Below are 24,836 nucleotides of genomic sequence, written 5' to 3'. Positions count from 1 at the left end.
ATTTTCCAAACTGAAAAGAATTTAGAAAGCTACCTGGTTCTTCACCTAACATGAAATGCATACTTGAAAAATTAAGTTCCATTATCACTTCCTTTTAAAGTAATTCTTAATTTCCTAGAGCAGAATCTGTTTCTCATTTATCTAGGTTCTCATAGCACTTCACCAACTCTTTAATACAGCATTTATTACAACATTTTGTACTATTTTTATGGTATCTGTCACCAAACTGTTACCTCATCCAGGGGCAGAACCATGGTTTAGAAATCTATAATCTTTATAATCTATATAAGGGGCACCTGGGTGGTTCAGTCAGTTGGGCGGCCAACTTTGGCTCAGGTTATGATCTCGTGGTTCATGGGTTCAAGCCCCGCATCAGGCTCTGTGCTGACAGCTCGAAGCCTGGAGCCTGCTTCGGATTCTGTGTCTCCCTCTCTCTCTGCCACTCCCCTACTTGTGCTCTGTCTCTCTCTGCCTCTCAAAAAATAAATAAATAAATAAATGTTAAAAAAAATTAACAACAACAAAAAGAAATCTTTATAATCTCACATTTACTCCTTGGTCTAACACATAAAAGAAATTCAATAGAAGTTAAATAAATGAAATACTTAGTGAATGGATAAATGCATGTGTGTATATATGCATCAAGTTCAGTTATGTAGCAGGTGAAGGGTTAAACATTATAGAAGTTATCAATTCCATTCTCTATACTACCTTTCTCTCTCAACATCCCCTCATGCTACTATTTCTATTTTTAAGTTTGGTTTACTGTGATTTCTTGATTGTTTCTACCTTGATGTCAAAGCGGAACTTCAAACGAACTATACCCAGAATGAAACTTCTTGTATTTACCATCCTCTAAACCTGCTCCTCCTAAGTTTCCTATTTAAATCAATGACAACAGTAACCCAAGTAATAGTCTCAGCTTTATCCTCGAATTCTCTTTCATTTAATAAATTCCAAGTTGTATTGTTTCTATTTCCCAAATAGTGTTTAAACACAGTCATTCAATCAATCATGCATTCAGCCAATATCTATTGCATTCCTGTTATATGTTATGGACATTATTATGATTATTGTGATGTTCATAAAATCAGTTAGGCTCTTCTCTCAAAAGCTTATAGTCTAACAGAGAGATAAATCATCAGTTGTAATATATGAAGGTAAGAAGCTTTGAGATTTGAACAAGTATAATACGGTTTGGTATTCTAAACGGTTTAGCTGGAATAAGGTTTTCAGAAGAGTGATGCTCCCATCACTATATGACTATGTATGTCTGTATGATTATAGACAATAGAGTTAGACAGGGTAGGTTATAAAGAACCTTGCATAAAAAGTAAAGAAGTGCAAGCCTTAACCTGGAAGCATGGAGATCACTGAAGGAATAAGCACAAGGATGCCATGATAAGATCTATACTTTACAAACATTATTCCATCATCTACTCAGAAGCAGATTTGAAGAAATGCCAGACTGGAGGCTGGAAGAACAAATGAAGGATTATTACTAATGCTGGTGAAAAGTAAAAAGGGCCTGAGCTACAACATTGGCAGTGAAAATGGTTTTGAGTGCAAAGGGGAAATTTTGATTCAAGAGAGAGATCAGTGTAAAGGTAGGTGATAACTGATGGCATGAGGTTGTTCAGTAGTTGAGGAGAGGTTTTGCTGCAAAACATGTGTGGGACTTGAATACAGAGAAAGAGGAGGAATATTTCTTCCATAGAGACAGAAAAAAAGGGAGAAACATTGCTGTATATATGGAAACTTTGTAGGTGGCCAATAGGGTTGCCAGATAAAATACAGGATGCCCAGTTAAGTTTGAATTTCATGCAAACAACGAATAGCTTTTAGTGTAAGAGTGTTCCACATATTACACTTCCATCCTCTCACAAGCTTCCTTTTCCTGAATGCCATACATCTCCCTTGTCTGGATGCAAATCCTACTCATTCATCATGTCAGCTCAAGTGCTACCTTCTCCGCACAGTTCCCTATTCCATTACTTGCCAGACTGGAGGCTGGTATTACAAACTGAATATTATTCATATGGTTATTATAAAAGTTTTCTTGCAGATCTTTCTCTAGATTGTAAGTCTTTTGAAAGTAAGGATCAATACTTTTCATCTTTGTGGACAGTCTAGCACAGTGGCTTATATGAAAGGCAATCAATAAATATTGGCTGATTGAATGCTCTATTTCAGATCTTTATAATTCTTTTCTAGCTTTTACGAGTTCATCTCCTTGCCTTCACTTTCCCTCCTATTTAAGCCCTCCTCCATGCTGACTGATATATTTTTAAAACATAAATCACCCAGGACACTTTACTACTTAAATATCTTTGATTGCTTCATGATGCCCATGAATAAAGTAGAAACACTTTAGCATGGTATTGAATGTTTTCCACAATTTCGTCCCAAAGCTAAGTGGTTAAGAACTGGGTTAGAATCCTGGCAAAGTCACTTGATAGTTATGTGACAGCAATAACTAACCCATCTGTAAAATGGAGATAATACTTAGCTTATAATGCTATTGTGAAGATAAAATGAGATATGTGTAAGACATTTACTATATATAGTACTGTAGTATTTGACACTATAGTACACTAACAAATACAGCTATTATTATCCTTTTGAAATGGACAGATCATTTCTTGTGCAAGAAACAAGATGACTTTTTATATAACTTTCTTAGAGGCCAACAATTCTACCTATGTTATTCTTGCTGAATAATAACTGAGAAAAGAAAAATATTTAGGTTTGTCTTTATACTTTAAAGTGTCTTAATTGAACAGAAATCTTTATTCCCTAAAGGAAAATAAGTCCTATGATTGCATGTCAAAATTTATTGTCAAGACCATGCATTCTGCATTTTTTTCATTATCTTACAAAAATTATAGGAGGATTATAAAGTTTCAATGCTCTATTGATCTCGATTAATCTAAAATTCATGGTAAATATCTAGGAAATTTTATAATAAAACCACACCCAACAAACCTTATTTAATGCATTTAAGCCTCAGTGGTAGTTTTTAACACCTGTCACAAATACAATGTCCTCCACAAATACGTGCAGTTAAAACAGATCATGGTCAGTATGGGATATTTTGGACATAGTTATTAAATTATTAAATTAAATATGAATTAAAGAGTAGTATTCCAGTTTATAATATTAAGTCCTCAAGAGGCTTAATTAGAAATAATTTTATTGGTGAATAGTTATGAATAGTCAAAATTATATCCACACTACCAAATATAATAAAACTTGAGATTCAAATTTCTTATCTATCCTAGATCATTTTACCAAAACATATATTCATGTGTCAACACTAAAAAATACACTGTTTTTAACCTTGAGACAATGATAATTTCTATTTAATACAAAGTTTTTCATTTTCTCAAATATTTCTCCTCTCTATACATGTACACTTTAACAAGTCAATTAAATCAAATGCTTTACACTATCTCTATCTTTATCCCTTTTCCATATTGGTTATTTGTTTGAGTACTGAATTACTACTGACTAAGTTAGGGAAAGGAGGAGGAGAATAAAGCCATGTGAAAATCCCCCTCCCATGTTCTCTTTCTTCTTTCATATTGTACAGATGAGGCTGTTAGCAGGACTGAAAGCTCCCTGGAACTTCAGCCTTATGAAGAAATGTGAGCTGGGCCCTTTTAGCTACTTTAACCTTTTACTAGTCTAAATATTCCTAAAGTTTCCAAATAAAGCTTGGAAGGCTAGGAAATCACAAATTTAAAAACAAACCTAATTTCTTTAGAAGTGGTCTTTTTCTCTCGTTGTTACACACCTAGTTGACAGAATTACAAAAGCAGCAAGAGAAAAACAGCTTGTTATATACAAGGAAACTCCCCTAAGACTATTAGCAGATTTTTCAGCAGAAACTTTCCAAGCCAAAAGGCAGAGACATAATATATCCAAACTGCTGAAAGGCAAAAAACCAACCAAGAATACTCTACTAGTAAGATTATCATTCAGAATCAAAGCAAAGATAAAGAGTTTTCCAGACAAGCAAAAGCTAAAGGAGTTCATTACTACTAAAGTAGCCTTACAAGAAATGTGAAAAGTACTTCTTTAAGTTGAAAAGAAAGAGCATTAATTAATAGCACGAAAACATATGAAAGTATAAATCTCACTAGTAAAGGTCAATATACAGCAAGGTAGTAGTTTATTGTAAAACTACTATGAAGGTTAAAAGACAAAAGTAGTAAAACTAACCATAATAGTTAAGGGACACACAATATAAAGAGATGTAAAATGTGATGTCAGAAAAATAAAATAAAATGTGGGAGGTAGTAAAAATGTAGACTTTTAGAATTTGACCAAATTTAAGTTGCTATCAACTTAAAATAAACCATTATGTGTATACGTATATGATGTTAAACCTGAGCCTTATGTTAACCAAAAAGCAAAATCCTATACTAGACATACAAAAGACAATAAGAAAGGAATCTAAGCACAATACTAAATAGTCATAAAAACACAGGGTAAGAGAGCAAGAGAAAGGAACAGAGAAGAACTACAAAACATCCAGAAAACAATGAACAATAGGCAACAAATACATACCTATCAATAATTATTTTCAATGTAAATGGACTAAATATTCCAATCAAAAGACATAGAGCAGTTGAATGGATAAATAAACAAGACCAATCTATGTACTACCTATAAGAGATTCACCTCAGGTCTAAAGATGCACATGGGTTGAAAGTAAAAGGAATGCAAATGCAAATGAAAAGAAAGTTGGAATAGTAATACCTATATAAGACAAAACAGACTTTAAAACAAAGACTGTAGGTGTACCTGGGTGGCTCAGTTGGTTAAGTGGCCAACTCTTGATTTCAGCTCAGGTCATGATCTCATGGTTCATGAGTTTGAGCTCTGCATTGGGCTCTGCACTCACAGTGCAGAACCTGTATTGGAACTTCTGTCTCTCTCTTTCTGGCCCCCTCCCTCTCATGCTTTCTCTCTCTCTCTCTCTCAAAAATAAACATTCACAAAATTTAAAAATTAAAACAAAGACCGTAACAAAAGAATAGCATTATGTAGTGATAAAAGGGTCAATCCAAGAAGAGTATATAACATTCATAAATATTTATGCACCCAACATAGAAGCACCTGAATTTATAAAGCAAATATTAACAGACAAAAAGGGAGCAATTGATAGTAATGCAATAATAGCAGGAAATTTTAATATACCACTTACATCAATGGATATATCATTCAGACGGAAAATTAATAAGGAAACATTGGCCTTAAAAAACACATTAGATCACAGGGACTTAATAGATGTATACAGAACATTTCATCCAAAAAATGTGAACTACATATTCTTTTCAAGTGCATGTGGAACATTCCCCAGGACAGGTCACTTATTAGACTATAAAATAGGTTTCATAAATTCAAGAAGATTGAAATCATGTCAAACTTCTTTTCTGACTATAACAACATGAAATTAGAAATCAATTACAAGGAAATGAGAAAAACACAAACACATAGAGACTAAACAACATGATACTAGACCACCAATGGGTCAACAAATAAATCAAAGAGGAAATAAAAAAATACCTTGAGACAAATGAAAACAGAAATCTTTGAAATAACTCTCCAAAATCTATGGAGCACAGCAAGAGCAGTTCTGAGAGGGAAGTCCATAGCAATACAGGATTACCACAAGAAACAGGAAAAATCCCAAATAAACAATCTACATTTATACCTGACAGAACTAGAAAATAAACAATGAAAGTCCAAAGCTAACAGAAGGAAAGAAACATTAAAGATCAGAGTGGAAATAAATGAAGTAGAGAAAACAATAAAAAAGATCAATGAAACTAAAAGCTGGTTCTTTGAAAAGGTAAAAAAAAAATTGATAAATCTCTAGTAAGACTCATCATAAAAAGAGAGAGAGAGAGAGGGCCCAAATGAAATCAGAATAAAAGAGGAGAAGTTACAACTGACAATACAAAAATACGAAGAATCATAAGAGACTACCACAATTATACACCAACAAATCGGAAAACTTAGAAGAAATAGATATTCCTAGGAACACACAACCTTCCAACAAATAAAAAAAAATGTTAATAGACTGAATTAAAAGTGATAAAATTAAATCAGTAATTTAAAAACTCCCCACCTAACAAAAGTCTAGGACTAAGTGGTTACATAGGTGAATTTGACCAAACATTTAAATAATAGTTAGTACCTATCCTTCTCAAATTATTCCAAAAAAATAAAGAGGAAGGAATACTTCCAAATCCATTTTACAAGGCCTGCAGTACTCTGATACCAAAACTAGACAGAAACAACACAAAAGAGAAACTTATAGGCCAATAAACCTGATGAATAGCATTGCAAAAATCCTCAACAAAGTATTAGCAAACTGAATTCAACAATACATTAAAAGAATCATACACCATGATCAGTAGAATTTATTCAAGGAATGCAAGGATGGTCAACATCCATAAATCAATTATGTAATACACTATGTCACCAAAACAAAGAATAAAAATAATATGATCATCTCAATGGATGCAGAAAATCGTTTAACAAAATTCAGCATCTACTTATGATAAAAACTCTCAACAAAGTGAGTATAGAAGGAATATATATATATATATATAGGCCAATATAACAAAGGCCATTTATGACAAACCCATAGCTAACATCATACTCAATGGTAAAAAGCTGCAAGATTTTCCTTTAAGATCAGGAATAAGGCAGGGATGCCCATTCATACCACTTTTACTCAAAACAGTACTAGAAATCCTGGTCAGAAGAGTCAGGTAAGAAAAAGAAATAAAAGTATCCACAATGGAAAGGAAGAAGTAAAACTGTCACTATTTGAATATGACATGATACTGTATACCGCAAACCCTACAGATGCTACCAAAAATCTATTAGAACTAATAAATGGATTCAATAAAGTCACAGGATACAAAATTAAGGTACAGAAATCTATTGCATTTACATAAACTAATGACAAGCTATCAGAGAAATTAAGAAAACACTCCCATTTATAATTGCATCAAAAAGAATAAAATACCTAGAAATATATTTAACCAAGAAGTGAACGGCCTGTCCTCTGAAAAGCATAAGACATTGTTGAAAGAAATTAAAGACGACCCATATAATAGAAAAGATTTTTCTGCTCATGGATTGGAAGATTTAATATTGTTAAAATTTCCATGCTATCCAAAGCAACCCACAGATTCACTGAAATCCCTATCAAAAAAATACCAATGGAGGGGTGCCTGGGTGGCGCAGTTGGTTAAGCGTCCGACTTCAGCCAGGTCACGATCTCGCGGTCCATGAGTTCGAGCCCCGCGTCGGGCTCTGGGCTGATGGCTCAGAGCCTGGAGCCTGTTTCCGATTCTGTGTCTCCCTCTCTCTCTGCCCCTCCCCCATTCATACTCTGTCTCTCTCTGTCCCAAAAATAAATAAACGTTGAAAAAAAATTAAAAAAAAATACCAATGGCATATTTCACAGAACTAGAAGGAAGAATCCCATAATTTGTATGGAACCACAAAATGATGAATATCCAAACCGTCTTGAAAAGAAGAACAAAGCTAGAGATACTAAGCTGATTCCCTTTCTCTTTTTATCTTATTTTTCCTTCCCTTCCCTTCCCTTATGTTCATCTAGTTTTGTTTTTTCTTAAGTTCCACATATGAGTAAAATTGTATGGTGTCTTTCTCTGACTGACTTATTTCACTTAGTATACCCAAATCATCCCTGTTGGAGGCAAACCACAAAAGACTCTTAAATACAGAGGAGAAACTGAGGGTTTCTGGAGGGGTGTTAGGCTAAATGGGTGATGGGTACTTGTTGGGATGAGCTCTGGGTGTTATATGTAAGTGATGAATCATTAAATTATATTCCTGGAATCATTATTACACCATATGTTAACTAACCTGGATTTAAATAAATAAAAAAAATAAGTTCTCTGATTTCAAACTACACTACAAAGCTATGGTAATCAAAACAGTATGGTACTTGCATAAAACAGACATACAGATCAATAGAATAGAGGACCAAAATAACAACCAAACATGAAAACAATTCCTGATTACCTTGAAATAAGTTGTACAGTTTATTAAACGCAGCCGAGAAAGTTCAAAATATCCAGACATGTTGTGATATTCCTAAAGTCTTCTTTTATCCATTCGCTGAGATTTGAGATTAGAAAACACTCTTTCTCTCTGTCTCTCCATATATATATGTATATATATATATATACACACATATATATATATCCAAAATAAGAATGAATATATATATATATATATATATATGTATTTTGTGTGTTTTTTTTTTTTACCTTAGATCCTTCAGGGCCATTTTGTCCAGGAATCCCAATATCTCCTGGAAAACCCTAGGGAACATAAAAAATATAGAGAGTTTACTCAATCGCCATTACTGTAATTCTAGTAAGCATTTGAAAATTTCCTTTGCCATTCTTTCATGCCCAGTTAAAGTAATTTATACTGCTCAAAAAGTTAATATTAAAGGTTAATTATTGCACAGTTGTTTAACACCGGAATACAGAACTGACAAAGTGTTACGTCCCTTCTAAGAACTCTCACGCCATCTTGGAGTCCTGTAAGGTCACTTAATGTAGTGTTTTGACTTCTATTATTTTCTTCATCAGATTGTAAACTCCTTGAGGCAGTTTTATGTCTTAAGAACTATTATATTCTCAGCAACTATTATATTCTTGACAACCTGGCACATAGTAAGTGCTAAAAAAAGTTATTTTGTTGTTGTTGTCATTGTTGAGTGACTGATTTGCTTCTTTTGGGGGAAAAAAAAGACATGTCTGATGGCTACTTCTGGCCCCTGGGCACTGGCTTACAACCACTGGTTCAGAATATCCCCATGGATAATTCATAGTTCCTGTCCATCCTCCAGATGAGTCTGAAACATCTTCTCATTCCAGGAAGCAAAAAGACTATAAAAGGTATCAAATCTAGAGTTATGTGAAGAGCTCTGAGGGAGCTTGAAGAGGATCCCACTGGGCAGATATGGGATAATATGAACTTCAATAAGGATAAGAATTGCAATGGATTGAAACATATCAAATATTTTTGCTATTCACAAGTTCATAATGATACAACAATTAAAGAACTGCCCTCTTTTAGAGGATTAAAGGAAGCCAACTCATTATTTTGAAAACTGGTAAAGAAAGGTGAAGAATCAAGCATTTACTCTACTTTTCCCATGTATACTGTGCCACTACTAACCAAACAGTGGACAAGGGGATGTATTCAGCCAACAAATAAAAAAGAAATGATACAGCAAAAATATCTGTATTTTGCAATCTTCTAATGATTTAATACATCTGGGCATTTGAGTCATCAACTGGTACTAATATCATTAAAACAAAGCGATAACTAGACATTATGTACTTTCTGATGAAAGAACACAGTATCACCTGTAGTCCCACCAAAAATAAATAAGCAAAACTGAATATGGTCAGGCCTCTCTATGTGACTACCCAGGTCACATGACTGGGGATCTTCAACAGCTAAATTGTAAGGGGGAAAAGGGAAATGAAAAGAGAGCTTGTAAGCTGAAAGACATAGCCATAAAATAAGCTTAAACTATAGTTTTAAAAGATGCATACTTGAGTGATCAACCATAAAAGAAAAAAGAACTGCTAACTTTTGGGAGGAGAGAAAGGCTTGTGGTTGTGTTTGGTGTAACTATAAATGGGATTGTTTTCTTAATTTTCTCTTTCTCATAGCTCATTATTAGTGTACAGAAACATCACCAATTTTGTATATCAATTTTGTGTACTTTCTTAATAGAAATAGTCTAATCAATTTTTATCAAAAAGCAGAAACTGAATTGGCTTTAAAAATAATAAGTGAAAACATGTCCTCTATTTTCAGACTTCTCACATCTGTTTACTGTCTTGAGAAGAGTGACTCAGCATTCTCTCCAGTAAAACCAATGTTTTATTACTCTCTAATCACTAAAGGCTGGAGACAAATTCACATGCATTTTCTTACAGCAAAACCTGGGAACTAAAGTACTAGCAGATTCGATTAGTATCCTGGGAAATCATAAGGGTAAAATATGGCCATTCTTATTTTGGCACTAGTTAGAAGTTTAGAAGCTAGAGTGTCCTAATATAGTTAAAGTACATCATGATCTATGGCATATAGTGAGCACTTCAGTATTTCTTTGATAAGAGTTATGAAGTCTCTGTTTTCTACTGAAATATACAGTCTTCCCAGTTAAAAATGGTAAATGGATAAACAATCCACAAATAATTAAATCCAATGGGTAAGTTAATTATGGTATATCAGAAAATGAAATAACCTGGATGTGGCAACCTGGATGTAACTCCAACGTGTTATACTAAGTAAAAGAAGCCAGACCAAAAGAAAGTATACATTATATGAGTTCATTTATACAGAAACTTTAGAAAAATGCAAATTTATCTATAGTGACAAAAAGCAGATCACTGGTAGCCTAGAAAGGGTAGGGGCAGGAAGGTCAGAGAGAGGGATTACAAAATGTAAATAAGGAAATTGTTGAGTTTGACAGATATGTTGGCTATCTTGATCTTGGTGATGATTTTGTGTTATACATACACACAAAAAATGTGATTAAATCATGCAATTTAAATATATGCAGCTTACTTATGTCAAATATACCTCAATAAAGCTGTAACAACAACAAAAAAGGTAATTGTGTTTTGGCAGGAAACAGTCTGTAATGATTTGAAGAACTCTAGAGAGAAAATATAATTTATTCATTGAACTTGTCCCCAGATCAAATCAGTGAAGTTCAGATTTTGGATTGTTTTGAAAGTAATAGCATATTCAATTATAATAACTGGCTGAAAATAAAGTATATGTTTTGAGAAGTTTATACTTTCCTGATATTTTATAAAGTAGCTTTAAAATACTCTTGTTATAGACAATAGCATCACTTAGGGCACTTAACTCTCATAAAATTTTCAAATTTTCATTGATTTTTATACTCATTGTGCTTTAAATATACAATAACACAATACAGTTGACTTAAATTTATCTTCTTAGTAGTTTATAAGTCTGAACAAAGTAGAAATGAATACATTCTTAGAAAAACAGTCATATTAAAACAAGATGAAATTAATAAATCATTCAAGATAGGGCAACACATAAGTTATGGATTCCTAAAGGGCAAAGTTACTCAAAGCCTAGTCTGCTGTCAGCATACTGTATATTCAATAAAAAGTCAATAGCTTAAATTAATGACTAAATTAACAATGAATTGTTTGAATACTTGTATTTTTTAAAAAAAAAATTTTTTTAACGTTTATTTATTTTTGAGACAGAGAGAGACAGAACATGAGCAGGGGGGGGAGCAGAATGAGAGGGGGACACAGAATCCGAAGCAGGCTCCAGGATCCGAGCTGTCAGCACAGAGCCCGACGGGGGGCTCGAACTCCCGGACCGCGAGATCGTGACCTGGCTGAAGTTGAACGCTTAACCAACTGCGCCACCCAGGCGCCCCTGAATACTTGTATTTTTAATTTTGCAATTTCCAAGTTATTTTTTGTTTAAAAACAAACAAAAAACTACCCTCCCCCAAACCCAACTATCATAGCTTCTATGGATAGGATTGCAATTTTGCATATGCAAGCAAGAAAGAATGCAGCCAGAGGGAGAGAGGTTCTGTAGGGGAGCATTTCATTTGAGACATGGATCCAAAAAACAATCATAAGGTTTTATTCTTTAACATTTGTGGATGTACATGTCATGTCAGTAATATGGTGAGTCCAAGTAAAAAAGTAATAAAAAAAAAAGGATTAAAATGACCTTTGCTGAGTGAGAATAATCCATGCAAAAATTAATGCCAAAAAAAATATTTGACAGGGCAGAAGTAATAAATTCACTTTCCAAGTAAACTATAGAAACTAAACTTTAGCACAGGGCAGCATGTAACTGCAGACTGAGGAACTGTTCTGTCTTCTGGGAAAACCACAAACAGAAAATATGCACTTCTGGAAAAATAAAGGCAAAATAAGAAATTCATCTAGGTATATGGCTTTCTTTCACTCTCTTTTGCTGTTTTAGAATGAAAATACTGTCAAAAACAGTCTTTTTTCATTATGATATCATTGAAAATCTTTGCAAATGATTACTGCTATTCATGTATTTTCGCTTTAGCCATTCTATATTTTTGAGTAGTAAATATAGCACAGCTGAATTCCATATATATGTAGCATTCTAAAAACTCAGCAGAGAAAATCCAGAAACAAAGACAATGAAAATTCCTTATAACACAAGGAATTCCTTATATACTCTCTGAATGACTTTTTAAATAAGACTTTAAATATTAGCAGTATGTTTGAAGTCACTCTTAAAAGAACCTACAAAGTCAATTGCAAAGTCCACTTGTATTTTACTGAAATCCACACAAACCATACCAAACTTACAATTTTAAGATAAACAATTTCGACCATTGTTTGATCCTTAGGTTTGGATAACCTATGGTGACAAAAAGCAGGTCAGGGAAGAGAGGATCATGAGAAACAGAAAGGAAGTCACAAAGGTGAACAAAGAAATTTTGGGTTTTGATGGATGTGTTCACTATTTTGATCGCGGTGATGGTTTCATGAGTTACACATATGTCAGAAATTATCAAATTGTACAACTTAAATAAATATAGTTTGCTATATGTCAATTACACCTCAATAAAACTGTAAAGCAAAAAGGTAATTGATACTGGGTATTTTTAGATAATCACTGCCCTTTGGTAGACAACACTCTGCAATTATTTGAAGACCCTTAGAAAACTTGTCCCCAGATAAAAATCAGGTAAGCTGAGATTTCAAATTGTTTTGGAGGTAATAACATGACTATGATTTTATACTTACCTTTGGATAAGTATCATTTCAGGTACTCCATTTCTATATATTTGATTCATGTAGAATTATTATGAGTGTCTTTATTAATTAAAGAGTATCAATTTATTCATTCAACATGTTACTATGTATCAGCCATTGTTCTTGGCATTGAACATATACTAGAGAACAAAAATATTCCTTGGTATCATAGAATGTATATTCTGGAGACTCTTTATCTCAGATTCTCCCTTTTTCAGTGTGTGTAAGTTTGTGGCAAGGGGTGGGAAGTTAGGTGATTTAAAAGCTGATTTATATTGTTATGAGGAACTGGTGTATATTGATTTCCTACTTTTGTTCCAAATGCACAGCTATAGTCCTGGGCCACTCTATTTTGTTTCCTGTTCTTTAGTGTCTCCAAGCGGAATGAATATTGAGGCTACTTTGTTTCTTTCTAAAATGAATCTGATTATTTGACACTCACACCTATATTTAGGCCTCAGGGAAAAGAATGCACTTTACTCCAAAAACCTGGCCTTGGAGCTATAAGCAATACTTGATCAATATATTAGCTTATCTTCCTTTGGAGAATGGAGAGTATATTTTCAACTGTGTGGGTGGCTGTACTATGTTACTAGAGGCATTTTGAAAACTGTATAAGTGGGTGCAATGGTACATGTAGATACTGGGCATCAAAGATGTAACATGTAGAGGGCATCTTCTTTTTTATCTGCTCACCGTCTCTTTAGGAAAATACTCTTCCCCAATTTGCAGTCCATGTGCTTCTGGTCCCCATCCCAGTTTCCAGGGGTAAGTAAATAGCCCAAATCTTGCCAATTACAGTATTCCATCCCCATGAGTACTGTGATTGATTTAAAGATGATCATGTACTCCAAGCGAGATTGGCTGGAATCTACCTTAGAATATTTGCTGGAGCTATAAAGAAAGAAGAATGCTTTCTTTTTGCTAAGATTGCTAACTGTGAGGGAAATATAAGCCTAGAGTTGCCAAGGGCCATATTTTCCACAATGTGTTCCTATGAATGAAGCTAACAGACATAAGTAAAGCTAATAAGTGGAGAGTGTCCTGATTATATTCATCAAATTCCTGTATTTGGCCAAATGTCTAGGCATAGATACTGCTGGATTTCCTGATTACATTAGCCAATCCTGAATTTTGCTTAAAACTGTTTGAGGTAGGGGAGCACCTGGGTGGCTCAGTTAGTTAAATGTCTGATTTCAACTCAGGTCATCATCTCATTGTTCATGAGTTCGAGACCCAAATTAGGCTCTGCACTGACAGCGTGGAGCTTGCTTGGGATTCTCTCTCTCGCCCTCTCTCTGCCCTTCCCCACTCACTCTCTTTTTCCCCTCAAATAATAAATAAACTTAAAAAAAACTTTTTGAATTATGTTTTGTCATTTTTAATGGAAGTAGAATTGACTAAAAAACTGAATTATTTGTAGTTTTAAAAATACACATAGCTTCCTTTTATACCTCTGCTGTAATACCCTTGCCCTCTGTTTCTATTTGATAAGTCGGAACTATTTCATCAAGTCTTTGCTCAAGCAACCATACTTCTTGGAAGTCTCCTTTAACTCACTGCCCAGGTTCCTTCATCATATAATTGGTTGCCAACTCAAATATAACATGATCTGTGAAGCTTTTCATGGTTTCCCTTAGCCAGAATCAGTAGCTTGTTCCTTTATATTCCTATAGAACTCTGTTAATATGGCTATTTAGTAGTAATCACACTATACTGTAATTAAGGGTTTGTTTCTTTATTCCAATAAAATGTGAGCTCATGGAGGAAAATAAATGTATCTTACTCATCTCTATATCTCTAATATTTAACTTAACATGTTGCTAGCGACAATTCTCCATGGTCTCTCGTATTTTTGCACATTATACAAATGAGATGTTAATTATTCATTGTTCCAATCTATATTTTCAGGGATTTTTGTATAGTAAAGATGGCTATAGAATCTCCCTCTGTAGCAAAAGGCAGGAATATAAACTTCCATATAATAATAATCTTTCTGGAATACATTTATTTTTTTAAATAACTGACCATTATAAAAGATTCAGTTTCTCTAAGTTCAAAGTTCCTCTTATGTAATATAACCACTGCTTATGTAAATGTCATCTAGCCCTCTTTGCATCACCCTGTGAGAAGGCTCAGAAAATCAGAGCAAAAATACTGATACTCTGGACATTGCTATTGCTAAGAATAATAAACAGTCCTTTGTCTCTGTCCCATGAGTTTCGTGTCTTCTAATAGAATCTGTGAAACTCTCAGTCTAATTTGTTGGCTTGGATATAGGATAAAATTTCAGATTCTTCACAGTCTCTGACAGTTCTGATGATGAGAATGGGATACAAATGGAGACACAGCTTTCTGGAAGAGGAAGTGTGAGGGCCTTACCAGGTGATTAATGGGATTTGAGGAAAGTCCCTGGGAATAGGCAGTGAGCATGTTAACCAAATTTTATAGTGAACCAGGTAATAAATGGGTCTCTACTTTATTGCCTGCTAAGAGGAGCAACTTGGGGAGATGGGTGTAGGCCAAGTACTGGGAACCAAAAGTATTTTCAAAGACGGTTGCCTTAGTTGTTGCTAATTCTCCTTGGAGTGGAAAGACTTCCTCATCAACCTGGTAAACAGCCTCAGGCCCACCTCAATGTAACTACAGTAGTAAGTACTATTAGTGACAGCAACTAACAGTACTAAGATTCAACCTGGGTAGGCAGAAGATTCTGTCCCCTTTCAGACAGCAGTTAAGGAACCTCCCACCTGAGTTTGAAAGGAGAGAAATTTGTGATCATTACTGGAAGCAACCAGGAAAATCAATAAAACTTTGGCTGGTTCACTTGAGAGATGAGGGGATGGGTTCCATATACAAGAATTGTGATAATAAACTTGACTATCTAGCTACTAGAAGTCTCTGCCTTGATACCACTTTGAATCGAAGGACTTATGCAATTTGGCACCAACCTAGTTTTACAACCTTATCTATTACTCTATACCGACACATGGAATCTGCATCAGCTAGCCAGTTTCATTCATTATTCTGTAAATCCACAATGCATATTACCTAGGATCTGTTTATGTGATTTACCCTGCCTGGAATGCCCTCCCCTTTTCCTACCATTTACTCATCAACAATCTAATTCAAGATCCATCTTTTCCATGAACCTGTCCCTAATCCTTCCATCTCCTGGTAATCTCTCTCTACTAACACTGTACTATATAATGCTACTTATTTAATTCTTACATGATGCCTTTACTGTTATCTAAAAGTATTTGTATATATCTTATTTATCCCAAGTAGACTGTAAATTGACACAAATTATGAACAATATATTATTTTTGTGTGCATCCTATAGTGTTTACTATGCATAGCTTTGTACACAGTAGGAATATGAGAAATGATTTGTTATTGACTAATTCAACTGATTTCACCACATATTTCTTTCAGCACAAGTTTTTGAGTAACAACTAAAAACATAAAATTACTCAACTAAACCCAAGTGATAAAAGATAACAAAGAAGTAACTAGTTTAATTAAAGTGAATTCATTTGGACTAAGATCGACCCAACTGGCCATAGGCTGGCTTATTCAAGTCCACTGAGGTGCTAAAATGTACATTTAGAAGCATGACTTTACTTGATATGAGCAGACTCTCCAAATAAACTTCAGCATTTGACTCTAGGGAAGACCGCCCTAGTGGAAAAAGAGGACCCACTGGTTGGCCACTTCTAATATCTCTGTGATTAGTGGTCTCAGCTCATTTCTGTAGTAAAACAATTGGCTCCACTTACCAAGAACATCGTCCAAAATTCAACTATTTGGCAATCTCAGTAGTCCATGGAGGTTAACAGCTGAATCAACAAACATTCTCTCTACCAAGCTACCACATTTGAAGGTGGTTTGCTGCCAGAACTGGGAGGAAACATGGGATTAGTGCTCAAAACTGATGCTGCTATGCCGAAAGAGTGAAGATTCCTGTGTAGCACTTTCCATATGTTTTTGTTAAAAGCAAACAAAGAACTAGCATAGAAAAAAATTTAACCTTATGTTTTAAAGTACATGAAATTTTATCTTGGGCCATCGCTAATATTTACAATTCAGTGAATAGGTAAATGCAGATATATTTACTTCTCTGTCACTTTAACAATTTGCCTAGAATAAGCACAACATTAAGGAGAAAAAAGCTTTGAAGAGGTTTGAAGTGACATTTATTGAGATGATCTTTAATGATGAACAGTCTCTTCAATATCAATGGCAAATAATTTGGCATTTACAACAAAAACTTAAGAGCACTTTGCTTTCACTGACTTTTATGAAGATCTGAGCTTCTGAACTAGCAAGAAATATTGTACTAGCAAGAAATATTGGCCAGTCTTGTCCTGTCGTATTGGCAGTACAGATGACAACTTGTATGGTATGATTAATTTGAGGAGTATCAAAGTTTCCAATCACCCACAGATTTTTTTTCTGCTCACTAAATGACACCTCAAATTCTACAATTCAAGACTCATTACATTGGTTCCAGGTTTCTGTTTAGTGTTTAAATGTAAATATCCTTGAAAGGAGATTATGTTGAAGTTAGCTGTTCTGCTAACCATTTATTGCTTGAAATGAAATATATTTATCAGGTCTTTCTTCCATAAACAAGCTTTGATGGAAAAGGTAAATTATGGAAAGGAAAAGAGACACTGGTTATTTGAGATGGACAAGAACTCATGCTCAAGGGAAAGAACATAGGAGAAACCAGAGGTCATAGGAATTAAGTTTTTGGCTATTTTATAATTTTCTCTGGGGACTAAACTGATTCTAGATTATTTTATTATTATTCTGATTATTTTAAGAAAATAATTGATTTTTAATTTTTAATTTTATCAAACTGAATTAATCTTGATATCCAGGAAAAAAGACAGATAGAGACAGTGGAAGTTTTGACACAGTTTGAATTGAATATTGATTTCTTGCATATAAATGCCTTGAAATCAAGACCAAATCTAATTGACCTCAGCATTTTTTTTAGTGAACATATTGAGAGATGATCTGTTGAAAAGGAAGAATTATAATTGGACTGTCTAAAGAAAAGCCTAAAAGGAAGAGATCTTCCTATAGTTAGGTAGACCTTTGAGTTCTAAGGATCAGACAGTCATTCACATCTACATGACTGCCAATCATATTGTATGGAGAGAATGTCAGAGATTACTGCCACCATTAAAAATATAAAATATGTATATGTGGTGGTCTCAGAGCATTGTTTAATTCACGAGACTGGTGCCTACAAAAATCAGTTGGATTGTGGAGAATGACTATAGACTACCACAATCCCACTTGCAGCTGCTGTGTCAGACATAATATTATTACTAACACAGATGACTAATGCCTTCTGTATTTGGTATGTAATCACTGATTTGATAAATGCATTCTTTTCCTTCATAATCAAAAGAAAGTTAAAAAAAAGAGTCTGCATTCAAGTGGGGCCCTTCCAATCTGGAAGTTATCAGCAGTCCATCTTCACAGAGACAGATAAGTATTTTATAAGAGTTTACTTTCTTTCCTTTAGAGCCTCAACTAGCCCAGTATCTAGAAAAGTATAGAATGCCTAATCCACAGGCATGGAACCCCACAGAGAATAGTATCTGAACAAGATACCCTCTCTGTATCAAAGGAGGTACCAGAGTGTGCCTTCAGTGATTCATTGACCTTCACCTAATCTGTACCATCTAGAGGTAGCTAGTCTTACAAAACAATGGAACTGCCTTCTAAAGTTATGATTGAAGTGCCAACTTAAAGGAAACAATATAAAAGGAGTACCACCCTTTGGGATATAGAGTATTTTTTAAGTCAGAGACCTGTATATGGTGCTTTTGTCCACAATAGGAAGGATACGTGACTTTGGAAACCAAGGAATAGAAGTGGATGTCATCCTATTTACCATCACTCCCAGTGACATCTAGATTTTGTACTTTCTTTCCCCACAACCTTGGACTTTTCAGGGTTAGATATCCTGTTACCCAAAGGGGCTCTCTCTTGACAGGAGACAGAGCAAACATCCCACTAAGCTAAACATATGGCTGCCAACAGGGCACTTTGGACTTTTTACGATGAGGTATGGGCAAACAAGAAGAGGAGTCACCATATTGGCATGGTTAAATGACTCTGAAAAACGAAGAGGCAAGACTGCTTTTACACAAAAAGGGCAGAAAAGAATACACATGGAACTCAGGTGATACACTGGACATTTCTTAGAAGTCTTATCAAGAGTTCATATTCTTCAGTAATGAAGATTAAGGTTATACCACCAGGTAAGCCACCAAGACCTACTGAGGTGATAGCTGAGGGTGAAAGGAATTTAAAATGGAGAGTGAAGGAGGGAACAATGAGTACCAGCTGTGACCCCAAGAGAAATTAGACCATCAGCAGCCATATGACATTTGACTTACATGGATGAATTAGACCAAAAATAATGAAGACATAGTAAAACCTAAAGAATATAATAAAGAAGAGTAAGTCACTATATACTAAAATTCACATTTGATAATAAAAACATACCTCCTTGGCAAGTATATATTGAACATTCACAAAAAATGATCACAACAAGAAAAAGACTGATAAGCTCCACAAAATAGAACAGCAGCCTCTGATAACAACGCAACAAAAATAAGAATTATTAACAAAATCAAAACCATTGGCACTCCCACCTGGAAATTCTAAATCTCCTTTTTAAATAACTCTTGGGTTAAAAGGGAAATAACTGAAATTACAAAATATCTAAAAGATAATAGGGATAAAAGTACTCCATACCAGAATCTTTGAGATACATTTGAAGCAGTAATCAGAGAGAAATTCATAGTCGTTAACAGTTTCAGGAATGAAAATAAAATAATGAAAATAAATAAAATTAAATCCCCAACTAAAAAAAAAAAACAACAACATAAACCATAAGTATCTCAAAAGATATATATAATAAAGATAAAAGGGGAAACTAATTATGTAAAGAAAAGAAAAACAGAAGACCTTAGAAACAATTTCAAAAATGTTTTTGAGAAAAAAATAACTGGACAAACTCAATCAAACCTAGCCAAGAAATAAAAGGATAAGCATATATAAATATTTAAAAATTTTTTAATGGTACTCTGGAAATAACCATTAAAACAAAAAAATTAAAAATCATAAAGAGACTATTTTGTGGATTTATATGGAAATTTGAAAACCTAGATGAAACATAATTTCCTAAGGACAATTTAACAAAGCTAACCCCATTAGAGAGCTTAAAAAGGCTACTTTCTGCAGAAGCAATAGGAAAATTCAGAAACTACCCCTTAAAAAGCATCGATTCCAGATGGTTTCACAGAGGAATTCCACCAAAACCTCATAGATAAGATAGTCCCAATATTCCATATATTACTCCAGAGTACTAAAACTGAAGATTTCCTAATTATTTTGATGAAATAAGTATAACATTAATACCTAAACTTGATAAAGAAGTACAAAAAAGATTGAATATTATAAAGATCACTTATAAATATTGATGCAAAAGTACAAATAACTATCAGTAGAATTAGCATTCTATTAAGAAAATATACCATGATCAAATAGAATTTTTTTAAAAATGCAACAGAAACTAGTGATTATATAGAAAGTCAATTCATAGAAATTATATAGAAATAGTTGTTATATAGAAAATAGTTAATAGAAAATCCATTACTATAATATACCATATAAATAGATCTCAAAAGAAAAAGTATATAATTATCTTCATAGAGTTTGAAAACATAACAAATATTTGACAAAGTATAACAATCATCTCTGACTAAAAAATATCACTCAAAAATAGGAATTGGTGAATATTTTTTAACATGATAAAATACATGCATATTTTAATTTTAACTCAGAATTTACTTCATGAGGAATCACTATAGTATTTCCATTAAGATCAGGAACAAGGCAAGGAGGAATACTACTTCCAATTCTTCAACATTTTACCAGAGGTATTACGATGCCATTACACATAAAAAATTGAATCATAGGTAAGAGAACTGAGAAAGAAGAACTAAAAGGATCTCTATTTGCAAATTACATGAGAGCATGTCTAGAAAACTTTAGAAAATCAATGATAAAACTAACTCAAAGATAAGAAATCATTAAGGTAGCAGGATATGAAATTAGCATTCAGAAATCAGTAATTTCCATACCCATACAAAACCTGTTAGAAACTAGAATAGTAGAGAAAATCCCATTTATAATAGCAACAAAAAAGATGAAATACCAGGGAAAAAATTTAATAAAATAAACCTATATGTACAAAACCTCTATGAGGAAAACTTTAAAACATTTCCTAAAAAACACAAAAGCAGACTTGAACAAATAAAAGATATTCATTATTCTTGGACTGGATGACCCAATATCATAAAAATGTCACTGCTCCCTAAATTAATCTATAAATATGTCTAATAAAATAATAATTATTATTAAATGCAAATCAATAGAAATAATATTTTTTAGTGAAGCTAGACATGTTGATGCTGAAGTATACATGCAAAATACAAGTATGTAAGTATAGGCAGGAAAACACTGATAAAGAAAAGTGAAGAGAACTTATATAGCCTTTTCAGGCATTAAAACATACTATAAACTACTATTAAGTAATAGTACCATAAGGAGTAAGTTTTAAAGTACCAAGACGTCATTTGTTCTGATTACTTATAGCTTTGTAATATAGCTTATAATCAGAAAATGTGATGTCTCCAGCTTTGTTCGTCTTTGTTTCTTCTTTCAGGATTGCTTTGGTTGTAGACTAGTAAACAGAATAGCCCAGACATAAACCCATGCATATACAGTCAACTAATTTTTGACAAGGGTAGCAAGAATGTGTAATAGGTGAAAGACAGTCTTTTCAATAAATTGTGTTGGGAAAATTGAATATCCACAAATAACAGAATGAAAATGGAACCCTACCTTACACCACTCACAAAAATTAACTCAAAATGGATCAAAGACTTAAATATGAAACCGGAAACCATAAAACTGCTAGAAGAAAACAGGCAGAAACCTCCTTGACATTGGTCTTGGCAAGGATTCCTTGGATAAGACACCAAAAGCACAGGCAACAAAAGCTAAAATAAACAAGTGGGAAACAATAAAAAAAAACACCTGAAAAGGCAACTCATATAATTCAATAACTAAAAAACAATCCAATTAAAAATGAGCAGAGGATCTGCACAGACATTTTTCCAAATAAGACATACAATGGCCAATATATACTTGAAAGGGGGCTCAACATTGCTAAACATCAGAGAAATGCAAATCAAAACCACAATGAGATATCACCTCGCACCTGTTAAAATTACTATTATCAAAAAGATCAGAAATAACAAGTGTTGGCAAGATGTAGAGAATAGAATCCTTGTGCACTCTTTGTAAGAATGTAAATTGGTGCAGCCACTATGGAAAACAGTATAAAGATTCTCAAAAAAATTAAAAATAAAACTCCATATGATCAAGCAATTCTATTTCTGGGTATTGATCTAAAGAAACAGAAAACACTAACTTAAAAAGATATATCCACCCCTATGTTCATTGCAGCATTATTCACAATATGTGAGATATGGAAAAAATCTAAAAACATACGTTGATGGGTAAATGGATAAAGATGATGTGATGCGAAGGAGGGAAGATGGCAATGGAGTAGTAGGACCCAAGGATCGCCTTGTCCTGAAAATACAACTAGATAACTATTAAATTATCCTAAATACCCCAGGAATTGACCTGCAGAAAGGCAGAACAAACTCCACAACTAAAGATAGAGAAGAGAACACACAGAAGAAGGTAAGAAGTGGAGAGATGCAGTTTGGGAAAGAAATGGATGTGGCTGCTGTGGTGGGGAGGGAGTTGCAGAGAAGGGTGAGAGACAGGCTAGCACACAGGGGAGTACATGTGGAAAATGAATCTCCATAGCAATTGGCTTGGAAAGCCAGAGGGGCCCTACTTTGTGAGTTCTTGAAACCAGCAGGGCTTAAAGCCTGGAGTTTTAAAGGTCATCTGGCATGGCCGAGATAAAGCCTGGAAGGCATTGCCTTATCTTAGAGAGAAGACAGGCAAACAACCTGCAGACATACAGCATGGAAACAGTGATTTGAACAGCTCCTGGGGTACACAGTGGAGAGGTTATTTGCTCATTTTGGAGCTTGTCCTATAGAGGCAGCATTCACAGACAGACCTCTTGGGAACAAAAGAACTGGCTGACACCATTTCCCTGCCCTGCACCGCACCAAAAGCACAGGGCCACCTGCAGGAACAAACACAGTCCAATATTCACTACCTAACTTGCTTATGCCAAGTCCCACCTCCGCCCATACTCTGGTGGAATAACTCCCCTCCTCCTCACTCCCCACCCAGCCATGCTTGCCTCAGTCCCAGTGGGCCTGCTCTCCCACAAGACCAGCCCAAATCCCTGCTCACATTGCATCTTCTCATGAAGGGGTTTGCTGAGCATCAGTTCCAATAGAAGTGGCAACAGGTCTCATTTCACAAACAGATCAGAGTACACGTAGTTAAAATATGCCACATTCAGGCTGGGGACCAAACACTGCCCACAACAGGCAAAGAGAACCTCTGTAGACGACTGGCCTAATGGATAAAGCCCCCAGGGCAAGACAGCACAGTATACACAGCACATGCTGGAGACACTCCTGGAAGTACAAGACCCTGGGGAATAAGGGAACACTACACAGCAGGTCACCAAAGGACCTCTTCTTTGTAAGTCCATTACCCTCAAAAACAGGAGATATAGTTGACTTTCCTAACATAGAAATAGGCGCAGAGACTTAGAAAAAAAAATGAGAAGACAGAGACATTTATCCCAAATGAAAGAACAGGACAAAGCCACAGCCAGAGATCTAAGTGAAGCAGATATAAGTAATATGCCTGATGGAGAATTTATAGTAATGATCATAAACGTATTCACTAGACTTGAGAAAAGAGTCAAAGACAGGAGTGATACCCTTACCATAGAAATAAGGAATAACATAGCAGAGGAAAGGGCTCAGTAAACCAAATGAGAAACATACATGAAGGAATGAACAGCAAGCTGGAAGAGGCAGAGGAATGAATTAAGGACCTAGAAGACAGAATAATGGAACATAATCAAGCTGAACAAAAGAGAGAAAAAGGAATTATGCAAAATGAGAATAGGCTTAGGGAAATCAGTGACTCTGTCAAACAATAACATTCATATTACAGGAATCTCAGAAGATGAAGAGAAAGGAAAGGGGACATAAAATTTATTTGAAGAAAGAATAGTTGAAAACTTTCCTAATCTGGGGAAGGAAACAGATAACCAGATCCAGGAGGCACAGAGAACCCTCATCAAAATTGACAAAAGCAGATCCATACCAAGTTATATTGTAATCAAGTTGGCAAAATATAGTGATAAAGAAAAAAATTTTTAAACAGAAAAAGAAAAGAAGATAGCAACATACAAGGGAAAATTCATGAGGCTGGTGGAAGATTTCTCAACAGAAACTTGGCAAGTCAGAAGGGAGTGGCATAATATATTCAGTGTTGAATGCACAAAATCTGAAGTCAAGAATACTCTATGCAGCAAGGCTATCATTCAGAATAGAAGTAGAGATAAAGAGTTCCCCAAACAAAAGCCAAAAGTGTACATGACTACTAAAGCAGCCCTGTAAGAAATATTAAAGGGGACAATTTGAGTAAAAAGGAGAGAACAAAAGTGATAATAGAAAGGTAGAAAACACAACAACAGTAAAAATGAATTAGTCTGCAAAAAGCCAGTCAAGGAAATCACAAAATAAAAGGATGTAAAATAAACAACATATACCTAAAATGTGGAGAGGAAAGGAGTAAAGAATGGGTTCAAACTTAAATGACTATCAACATAGGCTGCTATATGCAAAAGAGGCTATATATAAACCCAATAGTAATCATATGTCAAAACCCACAAATAAA

At 34.4% G+C, this 24,836-nt stretch overlaps 1 protein-coding gene across 1 annotated transcript in view; it reads right to left on the bottom strand.

Moving 5' to 3' along the window:
* COL24A1 (collagen type XXIV alpha 1 chain) overlaps nucleotides 1–24,836 on the bottom strand; it is a 410,128-nt gene that overhangs the window by 250,031 nt on the left and 135,261 nt on the right. Inside the window, exon 21 of the mRNA XM_047871498.1 lies at nucleotides 8,325–8,378. Coding sequence (XP_047727454.1) covers nucleotides 8,325–8,378 — 54 coding nt within the window. The remainder of the gene's footprint in view (nucleotides 1–8,324; nucleotides 8,379–24,836) is intronic.

The sequence above is a fragment of the Prionailurus viverrinus genome, chromosome C1 (genome assembly GCF_022837055.1).
Source record: "Prionailurus viverrinus isolate Anna chromosome C1, UM_Priviv_1.0, whole genome shotgun sequence".
Taxonomy (NCBI): domain Eukaryota; kingdom Metazoa; phylum Chordata; class Mammalia; order Carnivora; family Felidae; genus Prionailurus; species Prionailurus viverrinus.
The sequence above is the reverse complement of the archived record's forward strand: the minus strand, read 5'-3'. Positions and strand labels throughout refer to the sequence as shown.